Consider the following 21,734-nt stretch of genomic DNA (forward strand, 5'->3'; position numbering starts at 1 on the left):
TATTGTTTTGGGATGAAATAGGATAACGACAAGTGCATTGACCTGGATTAGTGCAACAAAGGATTGACCAAATGGAACTGATCAAGAACAGAATTAAAACTGCACTAGATCGTCAAGCGAGTTATGCGAACACCAAGCATAGAAATTGCGGTGATGTAGGTTTGGATCTTCATTGTTGAAGAGATCTTATGTGCGAATTATGCGATGGCTGCCATGCTTCAAGAGGTTTGCCATGAATGTTGAAAAGCACTAGGAAAACTCCAATTGCATAAAACGTATAACATGTTGTAATGGTTATTTGCAGCTAAATTCTTATTTTATGCATTATATTGTAAATTTCTAATTTGATCATTTAGTTGACATCGTGGGTTAGTTTAACTACTTTCCCCTGGGTATGCCCATTGTATTTGTAACAAACTATATTTATCTTTTAGAGGAAGCATTTTAATTAAAAAATAAAATAAAATAGAGCTCTATAGTTTCAGTAAGGGGAAAAAAATTCTTTAAAGTTTTGCCATTAAGAAGGGTGATGAGATTTGGACTAGGGGTGTCAAAATCAGACACAACCTGTGGGGCCCTTAGCTCCTAATCGTTATTACAATGCAATCTGATTAGAGTTAATTAATCACATCGGAAAACGAGTTTAAATTTTCTTTACAACGAGCCCAAAATATCTCTTCTGATATTTAAATACTAAAAATAGTATCTAAATTCAAATCATAACACGCCCACACATAACTAAAACCAATCACATACAACCAACTCATATCCTCGGGACATGCCCCGGTATATAGATACATATACATATATACTGGGAACAAGACATAAACTTAAAACCAGCCCAAGCTGTGGCTCCCTCCAGAAGTACCCTCTCTGGTCTCCTGATATCTTGGAGTACCTGCTACTGTCCACACACAAAGACAACAACAGCCCCCTTGGGGGTGAGCAAAGCTCCGTATGGAACAACCAATCATATATACCACAGATATCTAAACAATGATATATGGTATGCAATGCATGTATGTCGTGGAGGTATCAGGTCAAATGCCCATCCACTGAGCACATGTCAGAATCAATCGAATCGCTATCAAATCAAATCAATGCTCGAGCTGGCACACCGGCCGATATGGGAATACACGTATGATAGCGTCGGCAAAGCGCCATCAAATCCCACATCTCATATCCAATCATATGGGGCCACAATTGTCTATGCTTTACGGGTCATATAATACCGGCATAGCGATTGTGTTCACAAACCCCGGAATCCAATCCAATCATATCAAGGTATCCAAGGATCATAGCTCAACGTGCATGTCATGTATCGATGTATGCATAAAATGATGTGTGTTAACAAAACATTTACTTTATACATCGATATTCAAATCATAAGGTCATATATGCCACATCAAATCAACAAATAGGCATATAGACCCGTATTCCAATCCAATCATATATCATATAATACAGATACCTGTCGTATGTTACCCGTTCGCAACATACCTCAATTCTTCGTTTCCAGTTGATGTAGCCTGAAGATATTGATATTACACTTTATCTACATCAATAACATATTCATTCCAATCAATAACATACTCCAAAATTATTAATATGAGGTTCAAATATCATTTGAAACTTCAATAATTCATATCAAATTCAAATCATATCATAATTCAATTCCGACTTCGAATACGAGTTTATTGTTGGTCATTCTACTACATATCAAAAATTTAACCTCAAATACATGATATTCCAGCACCTTGATATTTATAGTTACTGGAACTAGAAGAAAATTACCTCAGTCAGAAGCCCTCAACGCGACGATCACAAATATATAATGTGTTTCGCGTTTAGACAGCGTTTCGAAGTCGATTTGGACGGTAGAATTTCGAGTTCTCTCAACTCTCTCGAAGTTACTATCGGTGAAATGAAGGAAGAAAGAACAGAAATCCAATTCTTATCCTTACCGCCATCGCGCTCGGGCGGTAGAATTCTCGCACCCGAGCGCGAGACGTTCTGCCCCCGAGTTTGTTTGTACCGCGCTCGGGCGGTCACAATTTACAGCTCGGGCGCGGCATGTTCTGTCCGAGAACATCCTTTTTTTCCACACTGGCGCTCGGGCGGTCATTTTCTACCGCCCGAGCGGCACATGTTCTGTACCAAATGTTTGATTTTGTGCTATATTGGCGTCCGGCTTTCCAATCGAGCTCTTACAACGTCAATTCATTTTAAATTTGCATTTTCTCATTTTCATTGTCATAATCTACATCAAATACATAATCACGTGACAATTTCATTAATTATCGATAATCACCACAGGATTTACGATAATACGATACACGGTCCTTACATTTCTTCCCCTCTTAAAGATTTCGTCCTCGAAATCTCAAACATCTCTATATACATAACATTGGTAAACATATATCTATGTCACCAGTTATAGTACATATCAAAATTAAAATCAGAATAAGGATCGGAATACATAGAATACAATGGAACAGATGGATCAACATCAAATAAATGCGGATATGCATCTCGCATTTTTCTTTCCAACTCCCACGTTGATTCTTCAACCCCATGCCGTGTCCATTGCACTCGAACTAGCGGAATCGATTTGTTTCTCAATATATTTTCCTTTCGATCCATAATGCGAACAGGTTGTTCAACATAGGAAAGAGAAGGATCAAGTTCAACCTCGTCTGGTGCAAGTACATGTGATGGATCTGGTTCATATTTCCTCAGCATAGAAACATGAAACACATCATGAATAGCAGATAGAGCTGGTGGCAATGCCAATCGATACGCAAGATCACCAACTCGATCAAGAATCTCGTATGGACCAACATATCGAGGAGATAACTTCCCTCGCATGCCGAATCGAACAGTGCCTCTAAAGGGAGATATTTTCAAAAACACTCTATCACCTTTCTGGAATTCCAAGGGTCGTCTTCGTTTATTCGCATAACTCGTCTGACGATCCTGAGCAGCTTTCATCCGCTGCCGAATCAACTGAACCTTATCGTTCATTTCCTGTATCATTTCAGGTCCAGTCAATTGTTTCTCACCAATCTCATCCCAAAATAATGGTCATCTACATCGTCTCCCATATAGAGCTTCAAACGGTGCCATACCGATACTCGTCTGAAAGCTATTATTATAAGAAAATTCAACCAATGGTAATGCGTCTTGCCATCCCATTCTGAAGTCCATCACAATTGCACGCAACATATCTTCTAAAGTCTGAATCGTACGCTCAGTTTGGCCATCAGTTTGAGGATGATAAGCAGTACTCATAGCCAAACGCGTACCCATCGCTTCCTGAAAACTGTCCCAGAATTTAGAAACAAACCTGGGATCACGGTCAGATACAATCGAGACTGGCACACCGTGCAGTCTCACAACATTCTCAATGTATAAACGGGCCATTTTCTTATAAGGATAAGTCCGCTCATACGGAATAAAATGTGCAGATTTCGAAAACCGATCAATAATCACCCAAATAGCATCACAGCCCTTGGGCGAACGAGGTAAATGAGTCACAAAATCCATAGCAATATGTTCCCAATTCCATTTTGGGATTTCAAGACTATGGAGCAATCCTCCAGGTTTCATTCTCTCGGCTTTCACTTGCTGGCAGAGAAGACATTTCGAAATAAACTCAGCAATGTCCTTCTTCATACGTTTCCACCAGAATTGAGGTCTCAATGTCAAATACATCTTTCGACCTCCAGGGTGAATACTGTATTTGCTACAATGTGCTTCTCGAAGAAGGCAGATTTCAAATCAGAGTCAGCAGGAACTACCAGCTGACCATTAAGTCGTAAAGAATCATCAGAAAGAATCTGGAATCCAGACTGATGTCCTGCAGGTACAAGTTCTTTCGACTTTTGGATCTGAGCATCGCTGCGTTGGGCCTTTCGTATTTTCGATATCAAATTCGGCTCAATTTGCAATGCTGAGATAGTGACAGAATTCCAATTCGAGTGAAAAGTCCAACCAGAAGTACAAATATCCTCATGTACTTTGGCGACATTGACAGAGGCTAAAACAGAGTCATAGACTTTCCGACTCATGGCATCCGCAGTAACATTCACCGATCCAGGGTGATATTGAATCTCGCAATCAAAATCTTTCAGGAGATCCATCCACCTGCGTTGCCTCATATTCAAATCAGATTGAGAAAAGAGATACTTCAGACTCTTATGGTCCGAATAGATAACAAACTTTTCTCCGTACAAGTAATGACGCCAAATCTTCAAAGCGAACACAATGGCGGCCAATTCGAGATCATGAACAGGATAACGAGTTTCATGGGATTTCAATTGACGAGATGCATAAGCAACCACCTTGCCATGTTGCATCAAAACACAGCCCAAACCTTTACCAGACGCATCTGTACACACCACACATCCTCCGGTACCTGAGGGAATAATAAGCACAGGTGTTGTGGTTAATCTCGTCTTCAATTCAAGAAAACTAGCTTCACATTCGTCTGACCAAATGAATCGCTGATTCTTCTGTGTCAGTTGAGTAATAGGTTTAGCTATCTTCGACAACCCTTCAATAAAACGACGATAATATCCAGCTAAACCCATGAAGCTACGGATCTCAGGAACATTCGTAGGTCTTGGCCAATTCAATACAGCTTCGACCTTCGCAGGATCAACAGATATGCCATGTCTCAAAATGACGTGGCCCAGAAATACCACTTTGTCCATCCAGAATTCGCATTTGGACAATTTGGCATACAAATGACTAGTACGAAGAGTTTGAAGTACCAGTCTCAGATGTTCAGCATGCTCCTTCTTCGATTTCGAATACACCAGAATATCATCAATAAAAACAATAACGAATCGGTCTAGATAATCTCGAAAGACACGGTTCATTAAATCCATAAAGATAGCAGGAGCATTCGTAAGACCAAAAGGCATAACCAGGAATTCATAATGGCCATACCTCGTACGGAAAGCAGTTTTGGGCACATCTTCGTCTCGAACTCGTACTTGATGATACCCAGAACGAAGATCAATCTTCGAGTATACAGAAGTACCCTGAAGCTGATCAAATAAATCATCAATACGAGGAAGTGGGTACTTGTTTTTCACAGTAGCCCGATTCAACTGCCTATAGTCGATACACATTCGCATCGTACCATCTTTCTTTCGAACAAATAAAACTGGAGCTCCCCAAGGTGATATACTCGGTCGAATATATCCCTTATTGAGAAGATCCTGTAATTGTTCTTTCAATTCTTTCAGTTCCAAAGGTGCCATGCGATAAAGAGCTTTAGAAATAGGCGCAGTCCCCGGCACAAAATCAATACTAAACTCAACTTCTCGATGAGGAAGAAAATCAGAAATCTCATCGGGAAATACATCCGGGAATTCTTTCGCAACAGGAATCTCAGACAAGGAAGACTCCTTCTTCGAAATATCAATAGCGTAGATAAGATAACCCTCATCTCCACTAGTCAACAATCGAGACATTTCCAAGGAAGATACCAATGGAATTTTGGCTTGGGAACCCTTGCCATAAAAATTTCACTTGGGTCCATCAATCGATCTAAATTGAACCACTCCATGACAACAATCAACAGTAGCTCGATTTGTCGTCAAGATATCTATGCCAACAATACAATCAAAGTCGTGCATTGGGAGGACAATTAAATTCAGAAATATCACATTATCCTCGTATATCAATACACAATTCTGTAAAACTTGCTCAGACAAAATAATATTTCATGCTTCTGAGTCGCAGGGCAGGCTGCTGAGTTGACACTTAAGGTGGAGGAACATACCGAGGACCTCCTCGCCTTAATCCAGCTTCAGCTGCCTTGGCTCATTCAACTACCTCTGCGTAGCTGGTAGGCAATTTAGAAACAACATAAGTATATATAGCAGGATGTAATCCATTCACAAACCTGTTATATTTTGCCTTCGCATTCCCAGTTACGTGAGGTGAATACTTCAACAACGTAGAAAATTTCGAAGCATACTCTGCAACAGTCATCGTTCCCTGCTGCAGATTATTAAATTCATTCTCCTGAGCAGTATAATAGGAAGGAGGAGAATACTGCTCCAAAAATTGGGCCTTGAAGACATCCCAGGTGACTTCAATCCCGGCCTCTTTCAATCCAATCTCAGCGGCTTCCCACCGAGATTTAGCTCGGTCTTTCAACTGATAAAGTGCAAGTTTCAGTCTCCGAGCCTTGGAATACTCAACAATATTAAACAAATGCTCGATATCCTTCAGCCAGGCCTCAGCTTGTTCAGCACTCTCAGTGCCAAAGAACCTCGGTGGTTTCAGATCCTGGAATCGAGCCATCACAACATCCATTGACAACCCTTCAAATTGCCCAACAATCCTCTCAGTACTGCTACTCGCAGTTTCATTTGTGGGATCCATCTACAAATCAATGATGAATCTCACAAATCAATATCAATTTCATAATCTCATCACCTCATGTCATCAATCTCATCAAATACTTACTCAAATCAAATCACATAAGAGCAAGTAATACAAATAAGTCAAACGCATACGCACAATTCATTTGTGCCTATTCAAGTGTACACAAGACTCAATAGAGCATTCCCAGCTATGCTCTGATACCACTCTGTTGTGGGGCCCTTAGCTCCTAATCGTTATTACAATGCAATCTGATTAAGGTTAATTAATCACAGCGGAAAACGAGTTTAAATTTTCTTTACAACGAGCCCAAAATATCTCTTCTGATATTTAAATACTAAAAATAGTATCTAAATTCAAATCATAACACGCCCACACATAACTAAAACCAATCACATACAACCAACTCATATCCTCGGGACATGCCCCGGTATATAGATACATATACATATATACTGGGAACAAGACATAAACATAAAACCTCAACCCAAGCTGTGGCTCCCTCCAGAAGTACCCTCTCTGGTCTCCTGATATCCTGGAGTACCTGCCATTGTCCACACACAAAGACAACAACAGTCCCCCTTGGGGGTGAGCAAAGCTCCGTATGGAACAACCAATCATATATACCACAGATATCTAAACAATGATATATGGTATGCAATGCATGTATGTCGTGGAGGTATCAGGTCAAATGCCCATCCACTGAGCACATGTCAGAATCAATCGAATCGCTATCAAATCAAATCAATGCTCGAGCTGGCACACCGGTCGATATGGGAATACACGTATGATATCGTCGGCAAAGCGCCATCAAATCCCACATCTCATATCCAATCATATGGGGCCACAATTGTCTATGCTTTACGGGTCATATAATACCGGCATAGCGATTGTGTTCACAAACCCCGGAATCCAATCCAATCATATCAAGGTATCCAAGGATCATAGCTCAACGTGCATGTCACGTATCGATGTATGCATAAAATGATGTGTGTTAACAAAACATTTATTTTATACATCGATATTCAAATCATAAGGTCATGTATGCCACATCAAATCAACAAATAGGCATATAGACCCGTATTCCAATCCAATCAATCCAATCATATATCATATAATACAGATACATGTCGTATGTTACCCGGTCGCAACATACCTCAATTCTTCGTTTCCAGTTGATGTAGCCTGAAGATATTGATATTACACTTTATCTACATCAATAACATATTCATTCCAATCAATAACATACTCCAAAATTATTAATATGAGTTTCAAATATCATTTGAAACTTCAATAATTCATATCAAATTCAAATCATATCATAATTCAATTCCGACTTCGAATACGAGTTTATTGTCGGTCATTCTACTACATATCAGAAATTTAACCTCAAATACAAGATATTCCAGCATCTTGATATTTATAGCTACTGGAACTAGAAGAAAATTACCTCAGTCAGAAGCCCTCAACGCGACGATCACAAATATATAATTTGTTTCGCGTTTAGACAGCGTTTCGAAGTCGATTTGGACGGTAGAATTTCGAGTTCTCTCAACTCTCTCGAAGTTACTATCGGTGAAATGAAGGAAGAAAGAACATAAATCCAATTCTTATCCTTACCGCCATCGCGCTCGGGCGGTCACAATTTACCGCTCGGGCGCGACATGTTCTGTCCGAGAACATCCCTTTTTTCCACACTGGCGCTCGGGCGGTCATTTTCTACCGCCCGGGCGCCACATGTTCTGTACCAAATGTTTGATTTTGTGCTATATTGGCGTCCGGCTTTCCAATCGAGCTCTTACAACATCAATTCATTTTAAATTTGCATTTTCTCATTTTCATTGTCATAATCTACATCAAATACATAATCACATGACAATTTCATTAATTATCGATAATCACCACAGGATTTACGATAATACGATACACGGTCCTTACACAACCCAAAAACTCTACACGGTTCAACCCGAAAAAAATCAGGTCTGAGTTTGGGATTTTCGGGTTCGGGTCAGATCGGGTTGGACCCGATAGCTGACCCGAAAAAAATGATCGGGTTGGGTTGGGTTGGGTTCGTGTTGACCCGAAAATTTTAATTTTTTTAAAATAATATAATTAATAAATATTTCCTACATTTTTATATATTATCTATCTGAAAAAATATTTACTGTATATTTATATCATAAATTTTCATAATTTAATATTTATTTTGAACATTTTTTATTTTTTAAACAAATTTTTATTTGATTTAGTAAATATACATTATTTTTCTACAATTAGATTTTCAAATTTAAATCATATATATGAGGGATATTTTATTATTATGTGTTTAAATTAAAATATTAGTATTATTTTTTTTGAATTTTATTTATTTTTCTTGAAAAAAAATTAAAATCAGGTTATACGAGTTGATTCAGCTCGGGTTGGGTTTGGGTTGAGTAATTTTTGAATAGTACTATTGCTCAACCCGACCCAACCTATCCGAATTTATACCCCTAATTTGGACTTAAAGGAATGTTAGCCCCAAAATTTAGTGATGTCTCACTTGGCTATATGCAACTCAAATATAAGAAAGATCAATCAGAAAATGGAATATGGCATTAACTGAAAACAAAGAACCCAGATAATAATTGTTATGTACAGTTCCCCGTCTCCCTAGAAAGATGCTAGTGCTCACTCAACAAGAATTTAATTCAATACTCTCTCATACCCTATAACTGCTATTTTATCCCTCCCACCCTTCACGTGTTTTTCCTTTATTTATCATAGCACACATTTTTACTATCTCGATCTTTTCATTGTCAATCATGCTTGGGCCCTCTGAATTTGATGTTCCTCAGCCCAATGGATCAAAGACTCTCACATTTGGATCTGGATTCATAACAATACATGCCTCCTCAAAATCGCCTTGTCCTCAAGGTGAAATCCAGGAAATTTTCTTTGGAAGTATTCCAGGTTCCCATGTTGCTTCCTCATCATACCGTCATTTCCATCGTACCAGGAGTTGCTGACATGGCTGCCTTGTTAAGGGTTTAATCCTCTCTGCTAAAATCATATCAGGTTCAAAATCCATGAGCAAATCGGTGTCCAATTCCGCAGGTTATTTGATCTCAGCATTGTTGTTAGCCACTGCTTGTTTCAAGCATGAAACATGACAAACTGGATGTACCCTAGAACCCTCGGGTAACTGCAACTTGTAGGCAAATGTACCCACCTTTTTTTATCTTAAAAGGCCCATAGAACCTCCTAGCTAATTTCTGAACAACTCTGGTGCAAACTGAGTTCTGCCGATGTGGTCGCAACTTTAAATATACCATGTCCCCTTCCTGAAAATGAACCTCCCTCCACTTTTTGTTAACATGCTTTGTCATATGTTATTGGGCCCTTTCAAGATTAAATTTTAGCTGCCTTAAGAGCTCATCCTATCCCACAACACTTGCAATACCGCTGCTACCATTATCTCTCCAAGAAAAAATCGAATCATGCTCGGTGGTTTGTGTCCATATACTACTTCGAACGGAATCATCCCCGTCGATGTTTGATAGTTAGTATTGTACCAATACTCTGCCAATGTAGCCACTGAGTTCAATTTTTTGCTTGCTCCGAACAGAAGCAACGCAAATAAATCTCAATGCACTTATTCAAAGCCTCAGTTGTCCATCGATTTCCGGGGGATACGATGTACTCATTTTAAGTCGAGTCAAAGTCTAAAAATTCTGACAAAAAAAGGACTCATAAACAGAGCATCCTTGTCAATCACAATCGTCTTTGAATCCCCATGTAATTTCACCACATTTTATATAAACATCTCAGCCACTGTACTTGCTTTGTAAGGATGTTTCAACATAGTCACAACTAATATAACATCATATCCTTTTGATTTGGAAGTCCGGTAATAAAATCTATGGCTAAATCCTCCCATATCACCTCCACGAGAGCCAACGGCCGTAGCAACAATGCAGGCTTGGTGTCTTCATAATTTTGTTGCTGACAGATTATACATTGAGCCACAAACTCACTACATCTTTGTTCATTCCCCTCCAGTCAAAATTACTCCCCACCCTTTTATACGTTCGTAACGCTTCGGAATGACCCCCAAGTGGGGTGTTATGGAACTCATTTAACAACTTGGAGACCCATTGTGAAGATCGCGGAACTACAAATCTGCCTTTGTGCAACAAACAATCATTGACTAAGGTATAATGTGTGATGCCACCATCCTTCCCTCAAAGTTGATCAATATTTTTTCTCACCTGTTGATCTTCCCATACTTCCTTTTTAATCTCATTTATTTCAACCCATTCTGCTTTTGTTAAAACAATCAAGTCACCTATGTCCTCTCTTCGTGATAAAGCATCAGCTGCCCCCATTATCCAACCTTACCTTATGCTCGATTTTAGTGTAGTTTGGCCAACCAATATTGTCCGTCTGGAATGGTAATTCGTTGCTACAGGAGGCTTCTTAATAGTTTATGGTCTGTGATCATCGTAAATTTTCGCCCCAAAATATAATGGTGCCAATGTTGAACAGTTGACACCAAAGCCATCAACTCTCTTTCATATATTGAATTTGTTAATGCTCTATTGCCCAACGCCTTGCTGTAGTAGGCGATGGGCCTGACCTCTTAGACTAAACCCACTCCTAGACCAACTCTTGATGCATCACACTCCACCACAAACTCTTGGATAAAATTTAGCATTTTCAGAACGGGAGCAGTACTAAGAGCCTTCTTAAGCTTGACAAACGCCTTTTCTACCATGTCATTCCAACAGAAATTGTTTTTCTTCAGCTGGTCTGTCGGCAGTCTTGCAATCTTCCCATAGTCTCGAATGAACTTCCTATAGTAACCAGTCAATCCAAGAAATCCCTTCAAGACCTTTGTTTTCGGCCTCGGCCAAACACTAACACTTTCTATCTTGTCCGGATCCACCATCACCCCAAATATCCAACTTGACTCAGCCCAAATTGACATTTTTTTATTCAAAACTAGACTGCTAGGTAGCAGCACATCGAGCACCGTTCTCACATGCATCAAGTGTTCCTCCCATCCTTTACTATAAATGAATATGTCATCGAAAAATACAAGAACAAATTTCCTCAAATAAAGCCGAAATACCTCGTTCATCGTGTCTTGGAATGTTTCTGGGGCGTTTTTTAAGCCAAAGGGCATTACCACAAATTATAATGTCCATTGTGCATTTGAAACACTGTTTTTGGAATGTCCTTGTGTGGAACCTGAATATGATGATACCCCAACCTGAGATCTAACTTCGAAAAGTACTTAGCACCATGCAATTCATCGAACAATTCCTCAACCACCGAAATGAGATACTCGTCTGAGATGGTAATTTCGTTTAGGGCCCTGTAATCAATACAGGTTTAGGGCCCTGTAATCAATACAGAATCACTAGCTGCCATCTTTTTTTAAACCAAAATAATGTGGCTGAAGTATAGGCTGCCACTGGTTGTACAACACCATATTTTAACATGCCTCGCACCATATATTCTATCTCATCTTTTTTGGTGGTGAGCGTAGCGATATGGCGGCACCGACACCGACCGACATCCCTCCTTGATGTTAATAACATGATCTTGAAAACGATGAGGGGCAATTCGGTGGGATCTCAAAATACTCCTCCATATTTAGTGAGGAAACTGTCAATTGCCCCATTTAAATTTCCTCGCTCTACCTCCAGTTTGCTCATCCCATTGTCATTCCACTTACTAGTACTGCCCCACCGAAATCCACCTCTTGTAGCTTAGCAATTTATTTGAGAAATACCATGGATCTACTGAGCATTGGATCCCTCCATAGAACCACAGTCTACTCTTTCCACATAAATCTCATTTCCATATTGGCCCAATTTAGCATGATATCGTCTACTGTTCTGAGCCAGGCGACTCCTAAAATGAGATCAATTTCACCCAATTCAAACAAATACCCTTTGATTTGTATCTGGAAAAGACCCAAATCGACTACCACCTCTTTACACAACCCTTGACATGCTACGCAACACCCCATCGCCCAGACACACACCAAATCACACCTCATCATCCACTTTAATTCCCAAATCAGCGATCTAGCTTCTCGAGATGAAGTTGTAGCTCGCACCACTGTCAATCATTGCCACCATTTCTCGTCCTGCCACCTTCGCCTTCATTTACAACGTCCGTGGTTGATTAGTTCCGCTGACAGAATACATTGGTAGCTCCAATATATTGTACTCAATAACATGGGCTTTCTGCCACACTTCAACCTCACTCTCCTGACGACCAATTTCCTCCCCAATTTCCCTCTGGTCAATCTCGCCTTCTTCCCCATCCTCCTCGGCCAGAATGGTCACCCTTAAACTCTTATTCACGCATCGATGCAGTGGGTGGTATGGCTCCACACATTTAAAGCACATCATATTTATTCTAGTGCAATGGCAACACCAAAGTACCGTAGAGGCGACATGAGAGTTAGTAAGCCGTATGCGCTCAGAGTATCCGCATTTTTTTGAGTTGTATCGTTGTAATCCTGAGTTGTATTTGTACTTCAGTTTTGATTTCAAGGACGAAAACTTTTCAAGAAGGAGATGATGTAATGACTCAAATACTTATTTGAATGAACTACTAATTAAGAAATGATTAAATTTTTTTAATTAAGCATTATTAAGGAAGTGATTAATTGATGATCATCATGTTGGGATCCACCGAATTTAGAATGTACCACGCAATCTATTTCAGATTACTTTATCACGAGAAATCCAACTAGACGAATGAGATTTTGCTACGTGACTGATAAGATTGATTTAAGATCTTCTGAACTAGTCCGGATGCAGTCTATAAATAGAAACAAATTTAATTTGTTTCCTCCAACGCTTTCCCTCAGTTTCTCTCTTGTGTTATAGACGTAGACCTTAAGTTTTTAGCCAGTTTCTAGGCAGTTTAGTGTCGAGAAGCTTTGAAGCTAGTATCGACTCGAGAAGGGGTCGTGAATCGGGATACGTAGATCGAGACACCATCAGCAGGATAATTCCAGACGCAAGTATAATCTTGAAGCCTTAAATAATGATCGAAGAATCATTAGGAAAAACTTTGAAGCATGTTTATAAATTATGGATCTGACATGATAGTAATTTCAGTATATTGGTACTATATAGGTTAAGACAAGTAAACTTTTTGTCAGATTGTTTTAATGAGATACATGATGTTTTTTGACTGAGATATTTAAGCGTAATATACACACTTATATGCTACATATTTATCTATTGCATGATAGTTTGTTTTACTGCTTTGAAATACTATGCATGACATATCACATTGGGCCTGATATCTTTTGAGATATAACTCATTTGTTTGGGCCGTTCAGCCATGTTCTATATTGTGGACTGTTGGATATTGAGAGCTACAATGTTCGATGGGATCCGCATGCTCTGATGAATCTGAACATTGTAGGTTCACGTCTTGATGATGAGTGCGAGAGTCAAAACAATCCTATGGCATATCAGAGACTACGCATTCAGGTGTCTCTAGACTGAGCAAGATATTCTAGATTTGATCTTTGATATCCGAGCACATTTTCGAATGCATCGTATCGGTTTGTATAATGTACATTCTCGTATCGAGTGATTGTCGCTCACGTCCTTGTTTTCATCTTGGACGCCCCATTTCAAAACCCCAATTATGACATTCTTTCTCTGCCACTTCACACCTCGGAATGCACGTTCTTATAGAGATAAACACTCATTCACATCTTCTTAACCCGAAATAGATGGGGGAGATGAAATGTTCCTTTTTTGAGGGTACTCAACATATCCAGTGGGGACGGGGTTCAGATATTTAAAAGGACATGTCTTAGGTTGGACAGTTCGGATGCCCAGGTCAGTGGCCAGAGAAGTTGAGTTTTCACTGGTGATCCAGTTGAGGTTTTTATTTAGTTTCTCATATTCTCATGTAGGATTATGAATTCAATATGGTTGTATTAACGTTTAAAATTGATATTTTTTTTATGTTTTCGTTTGTGTTATAAGATGATTAAGTTATTTGGTTTACATTGTTTAATTGTTGTTATCAAATTTGATTGTGCATTTTATTAGTCTATTTAGTAGTAGCTCGGATAAGGACACTACAGTTATCAAAAATAATTTATGAAGAATAGAGAAGCCAATAATTTTCTATTGCTTGCAGCTTTTTATATCACTACAATATAAAAGAACCACAAAATTGGGCTGCATTCAATAAATAATTAAAATAACTCTAGATCTAAATAGAAAATGATATGTTAGAGAGGGAGATGGAGAAAGACGTATTAATGTTTGCGTAGATATTATTTGTTAAATCATTAACTTCGCGCTTGAATAAAAGGATTTGAAGCAAATCCATGGATTTTAAAACCATTTGATTGCTTGGATTAATTAATGTTGGGTGAATTTCAAATTCACCTCTTGCTAATCTATGTATATGCAATATTAATTATAATGATTTTGAAATACACCCAACATGAGTATCATTTCAAATCCATCATTCAAATCAATCTCCAAATCAAATTCATCCTTCAAATCAGATCCCCACCAAAGCACGAGCTAAATGAATACATCATTTTGGAGGCTCAACAATGTTTACATGAAATATCGAGTATCATGAGCCACCCACTGACTTTATGGACCAACATGCTACAACTCTATGGACCAACATGCTACAATTACTTGGGACATTGCATGTCTAAGATCTCGACAGGAGTGTGAAAGACACCAACTGACTCGAGGGATTAGCGTGCTTGCTACACACTTAAACGCCCAGACACGGATTGAGCTTGAGTTGCAGTTTGATCCTTGATTACCTGTTCATAATTCATGCATACACAATTGCATATATAGGTTTGTCTACACATACATTACATGTTGGATGATTAGATGGCTCGTGTCTTTGATTTTAATCTTGGACATCTTTTTTCCACGAGACATGTCACATGTGGGATGAGCCAAGCGGATCGGGCATTGACTAGTGGAGACCGTGCTTTCCGAGGAGGTTTATCAGTTTGTTAGGACATCATGATTTGTGTTATTTATTTATGGGTTTCTATTCTGATAATAAATATATTTGATTTAATTAAGTTTTATGATTACGTCTTAGTTTTGTATGATGTACTAATCTCATAAAAGTTGGCCCAACGCATTAATAAAAACACCAGTCTCCGTTGAGATAATGGAGTGCAACCCCAAAGCTAAAAGACAAAATAATGTCGAAATTTTTTTTGATAATATCACCCATTCCTTCCGAAAAAATATAATAATAATAATAATTTCAAATCTAGTAAGATGCATAAAATGATGGGTAAAAAGGAACGAAAATTTAGCAATTGAGACATTATTTTTTAATTTTTTAATCGAAAAATCTCATTAACAGATGATAATTTCACACCTTGAGCATATTCAAGTTTCAGATTAGGAAGCTTCAGACTTGCGTTGGTGGCAACCATGGACTTTGATGAGCTTTTATTATTTCCTCTGAATCAGTTTAGAGCTTCGGTGAATTCATTTCTGTCTCAATTCGAGCCTCTTGCGCTCATATTTTTTCTTATTTTTACACTGTTCGTCGCTCGTGTTCTTCGGTCCATTCTTGCTGTGATTTCCGACAGAGGACTAAAATCCGCCATCTTCGAGTTCGTCACGATCGCCGTCAAGTAATTTTCTTATTATGTGATTTTTTTGGGTGCGTTATGGTAATTGTTGACTATATTTATTTATATTTTATGAGGTCGATTCCTGGTGTCAAGAAGTACATCGATGCTGAAAAGCAAAAGGTAAGCTTTCTTTTTCTTTTCTTTTCTTGTTTTTTTTTTTGGAGTTTATGATGATTATCGAGAAGTTATTTATGCAGTACTATTTTTTATGATTCTGAGGTTTGTTTCATTTGATGAGGCGATTTTTTTTATCGATTCAGTATTAATGTGGCATACACGTACTGGAATTTTTAATTGGACAAAATACAGTTTTTTTATCGAGAAATAAATACAGGTGATTTGCAAGATTTTTGTTTGGGGAGCATTTAATGTGCATGATTAAAATATCCAGAATTTATGTGAAATTTTTAATAGGACCACATACAGGTGATTTTGCAAGATTTTTTTTGGGGAGCATTTAATATGGATGTGCGTAGGATGTTTTCTTTATAGCCTCCACACTGGTATAATTCTTGTGTTGCATTTGTTCCTCTGAAAATTTCTGAACTCCATCTTGATCATCTTCATGATCTTGAGCTCCAGCTCATCAATGCAGTTAATGCTCCTGTTTTAGAAAATAATACAATTTTATATAAGTTCATTCCTAGACTAGTAACATATCAAAATGAAATAAACATCATATCTACAAGCTCACTTACCTGCTTGCAAAGTTGAAGAGCTTTTGCATTTGTGGTTGAGCTAGACTCACTTGAAACTTGTGCTCGAAAAACCTATGCTTTGGTGCAGCCTCACTAATGTCATCTTGCCTTCTCTGGTTCAATTCAGCAAATTAACTTCTGTATCTATCTGTTGCATCCTCATATTGAATCGAAGTATTAAATGCAGAATTTTAAATTTTGCAGTTTAATTACGTCCATGAGGTTATTAACTATCTGTCTGCCACATTTTTATTTATCATTTTATTGATTGTACACACCCTCACCTGCTACATTTGTTCTCTATGCATGGAGGTTGTGAACAAGTTACAAAGTTCTGGCAAATCTAAAAGAGATGGTTGGAGGACTGGGTTGCCCCTGGCTGGTTTAGGAGGTGGGGTCATCGACAAAATGAAAGATGAGAAACAAAAGGATGTGGTGTGGCAGGGCAAATGTTCTGGTACAGTGTATGTATCGGGGTCGTATTTTTTTTATGCTCCATACTGCATTTTCATCAACTTAGTTACTAACTTCATGTATTTTCTGTAGCTATATTGCTGGAAATGAACAGGAAGGACACTTTTCTTTGATAAACGAGGCATGTTCAATGTTAGTAAGATAAATCCAGTTTTTACATTCTTTTCTTGCCTTCATCAAATTTTTTTGGTTAAATAAACTAAAGAACGGTTCACCTGTTACCCCATCATAGAAGTTATCTTCACTTCAGTTGGTGTGTGTGTGGCCTGAGGAAAACCATAAACCTGGCAATAATCAATGTATGATTCCTTTCCCTAAGAGTTGAGACATCATTTGCCATAAATAGCCAAAATTTTTGAACCAGTCAGTTCTTATGATGTCCTTGATTGTAACACACACATGATTAGTCTCTCAGTAAATTTAAATTTTCTTTCAGGTTTGCGCATACAAATCCCCTGCATCTAGATGTATTCCAAAGTGTCGTAAGATTTGAAACGGAAGTTGTTGCAATGACTGCTGCAATACTAGGAAGTAAGGAAAAGTCTTCTGGAGGACAAGTTTGTGGAAATATGACATCAGGAGGAACAGAAAGTATATTGTTGGCTATGAAAACCTCACGTGACTACATGAAAGTTAAAAAGGGCATAACTAGACCGGAAATGTTGGTTTTTTTGCCTATCTTTTGTCATATTCTATCTAGAGATCTTCGAATTTATACCAATAAATAATAATTTTTCTTTTTAACCTGAAAATAGGGTTATACCAGTTTCTGCACATTCGGCATATGACAAGGCTGCGCAATATTTTAATATCAAATTGTTGCGTGTTCCTGTTGACGAAGATTTTCGAGCTGATGTTAAAGCAATCAAACGGTGTATTAACCGAAACACCATATTGGTAAGACTTTTTATGTGATAACTATTATGGGGTGCTTAATTTATTGCATTGGTTATTCTGGAGCTTCTTGTTGAACTTCATGGCAAACACAACCTAAAGTTTAAAATTTTGAATGGTTGACTATGCTATTTTCTTTGGCGAAGCCGATAGCAACTTCATATGTTCAAGTCCATTGCAATTTAGTTCCAATGAACTTTAACGTATGCCTTCTAATCTGAGATACGAGATTACTCTCCTTCTTACTACGCCTGTTTTATCTACTCAGGATTATATCCGAAATTCATCTCTTGCAGGTTGTTGGATCGGCACCCGGCTTCCCTCATGGAATAATCGACCCAATTGAGGCATGCAAAAACAACCGAATGTTCGCTATTCCTATGCAATCCTTTCTCTTTTAACAATTGCTAAAGTGACAGTTGCCGTTGTAGGAGCTCGGTGAACTAGCTTCTACTTTCGGGATATGTTTGCATGTTGACCTTTGCCTTGGTGGTTTTGTATTGCCTTTTGCTCGTAAGCTTGGGTATGTTTGGTTCTAATTACGCTAACTTGGCATTCCTTGAGTATTGTTGATGTTAGTGTTTTGCTGCCAATTTGGTCCATTATGAAACCAATCGATTATAAGAAATGATTTATCACCTTTCTTTTGGTTTCTATTTTTCTTCTTTCCTCAATCTTCCTTATAATTGTTTGCCCTTGCCTCGTAGGTATCCTATACCTCCATTTGATTTCTCCGTCCAAGGAGTAACCTCTATGTCTGTTGATGTACATAAATATGGACTGGCGCCTAAAGGGACAAGTGTGGTTTTATATAGGAATCATGACATACGGAAGGTAATACATTCTATCACTTGCTCTTTTTACCATAATTTGAAAGGGCTGTAAAACTTGCCTCTCGTTGTCTATTGGGAAAAGCATTCTACTTCCATTTATCTTATGTGTGAACGCAAGCATTTTGCTCATTTTTGCTCCGTTTAATTATGATGTTATTGATGTCCCTATGGAGTTAACTATGTAGTGCCAAAACTATTTTGTTCTCCATCTATACTTTGTTCTTCTTGTGTGCTGCTTTTTCTAATCAACTAGTTGGTTCCTGAATCCAGGCGAGGCTTTTTTAGCCCAGATAACTAAATGCTATACGACCTATCTAAAGTTTCTTACTCACCTTATCCATAATTTCGTTCAGGCCAAACTTGATTTAACTTACTACTCAACAGAATATAGTAGTTTTTGTACTGTAAATTAGGAAAAGGAGAAATCTTAGCCACTCACTGATCCACACTAACATGAATATGTCTATATGTATGTGTCCATTGAGGTTTTTGTGAGCAAAATATATTTCATTTTTCTGTTGGATTATTTGCCCCTTTGTTCATCATAGCCTATACTCTTTTTTTGCCTTCAATTTTGATATATATATATATATATATATACATATAAATATTGGTTCCTGTCGGGGTGATCGCTTGGCAATTTGGATTTCCTGTAAAGCATCAATTTGTTGCTGGTATGTTAATTTCCTTCAGAACTTTATAGTTTTTTCATCAAGTGACAGTTGCGTTCCATCAGCATATCTCCTAATATGTACTCATGTGTTGCTTCATCAACATTTAGTCACTGAATGGACTGGTGGGCTTTACGTTTCTCCAACAATTGCTGGAAGCAGACCTGGAGGTCTTATTGCTGGTGCATGGGCTGCAATGATGTCTCTCGGGCTAGAAGGCTAGCCATTTATTTAGACCATTGCTTTTCAGACTCTCAAAACAAATGTGTGTCATTTATAATGATTTGTGGATAAAACAAACAGGTTATCTGGAGAACACGAGGAAGATTATGGAAACTTCGAAGAAAATCGAGAGGGGGTATTATATACCGTCACAACTTTGAACATCTTGATTATCATACTGGGTCCATATGTGTTATTATTTCTTTAATTGTAGAGTCCGGGAGATTCATGGTTTGTTTGTCGTTGGAAAGCCTGATATGACAATTGTGGCTTTTGGATCAGACATTTTGGACATCTTTGAAGTTAATGATATTATGTCTTCAAAAGGCTGGCACTTAAATGCATTGCAAAGACCTAACAGGTAACCAGTAAAACAAATACTGGAGAAACACATGGCATGCGAGAATAAGTGCCAAGTTATGGTTTTTAACGTTTAGATGTGTCTTGATTCTAATTATTGATTTCATTTGATTCATTCTTCCTGCTTGATCATTTTTGAAAACCTCTTCCCAGCGTTCATATTTGCGTGACTCTTCAACACGTACATGTCGTGGAAGAGTTGCTGAAGGATCTGAAAGATTCCGTGCAAACAGTAAGTGCGAGCACCTTTGTTCTCCCCTGCTAGGTATGACCGTAGACTTAGAGATGATGGCAGGGTCATGCTTGGGGCATAACTTTCATTTCTGTAATGAAATATAATGCATAGAATTTTTATTTTACTTAAATTTTGTTCGTTTCAAGGTATGACCACTCCCTCTTGCTCCCAGTTTTACGTCCATGCAGAGTCTCCTGTGCAAATTGACACGAGAGTTTTTTTTCATGACCATTAACTCTTTGTCATCCCATCAGGTGAAAGCCAATCCAGGTCCACTCGATGGAGGGTTGGCTCCAATATATGGTGCTGCCGGAAAAATGCCAGATAGAGCTATGGTTAAAGATTTGTTGGTGGATTTTATGGACACCTCGTGCTAGTTCCAATCTTTTCATGCTTTCTCTCGGTTCCTCGTATTTTTAATTTAATCCTAAAATTTCACGCTATATATATGTGATGTCATTCACATTGTTGTTCGTATAATTGTTGAACTGTAATATCGTCTATATATTATTCGAACAAGCATAGCACATTTTTTCCTAAATAAGATGCAGATAAAACATTTTTTTCCTTCATTTGTTTTTTTAAAACTCGTATATTTTACTTTTTGCTACCAATTTTCAAATTTCGGTCTCCGTGAAATCATCCGGGCTTTAATTTTTCTTCCTTTTCTTTTCATTTTTAAAAATATTTTTTGTACCTGAATTTTTTTTTAAAAAATTTAATCAAATCTTTATATTTGTATACCAAAAGTTACTCCAGATAGAAAGTACCGCGCGCCTGTATATAAATATTTTATACGTGTATCAAATTATTCCAACTAATTGCTTGAAGCACATATTTTTTTTTAAGTAATTAATTATTAAAATTAAGTTTTAACGTTTTGAAAATTTATTAAAATTATGGATATGATATAATGAATATCTATAAATTATAAAAATTATTATATAAAAAAATGTTTATGTTATTTGAAATAACAATTGAATAAGGATAACGATTTTCTGTCGTTAAACTAATATTTTTATTTAATAAAAATATAATATATATCTGAAAAGTCATATATTATTTTGTTTATTTAAACAATAAATAAATATTTCTCAAAAAATCAAATTTTTTATTTATTAGACGAATAAATTTTGACTCAAAATTTTAATTATTTTTTAGAAAATATTAAAAATTATTTATATTGAAATTCTAATAATAATGCATAATAATAATAATAATAATAATAATAATAATAATAATAATAGCACTTTACAAGCAATCAATATACCAAAATCCTGC

At 37.5% G+C, this 21,734-nt stretch overlaps 1 protein-coding gene across 1 annotated transcript; it reads left to right on the forward strand.

The window, feature by feature from the left end:
- Positions 1-15,771: 15,771 nt before the first annotated feature.
- On the forward strand, positions 15,772-21,020 carry LOC140829554 (sphingosine-1-phosphate lyase). Its single transcript, XM_073192865.1, has 15 exons — positions 15,772-16,066; positions 16,141-16,186; positions 17,077-17,228; positions 17,311-17,370; positions 17,675-17,899; positions 17,994-18,135; positions 18,429-18,479; positions 18,564-18,655; positions 18,840-18,966; positions 19,624-19,639; positions 19,747-19,854; positions 19,940-19,994; positions 20,073-20,219; positions 20,372-20,450; positions 20,708-21,020. Exons 1-15 carry the CDS (start codon positions 15,861-15,863, stop codon positions 20,828-20,830), a joined length of 1,629 nt encoding a protein of 542 aa, XP_073048966.1. The 5' UTR covers positions 15,772-15,860; the 3' UTR covers positions 20,831-21,020.
- Positions 21,021-21,734: the final 714 nt, after the last annotated feature.

This window comes from Primulina eburnea, chromosome 4 (assembly GCF_022965805.1).
Source record: "Primulina eburnea isolate SZY01 chromosome 4, ASM2296580v1, whole genome shotgun sequence".
NCBI lineage: Eukaryota > Viridiplantae > Streptophyta > Magnoliopsida > Lamiales > Gesneriaceae > Primulina > Primulina eburnea.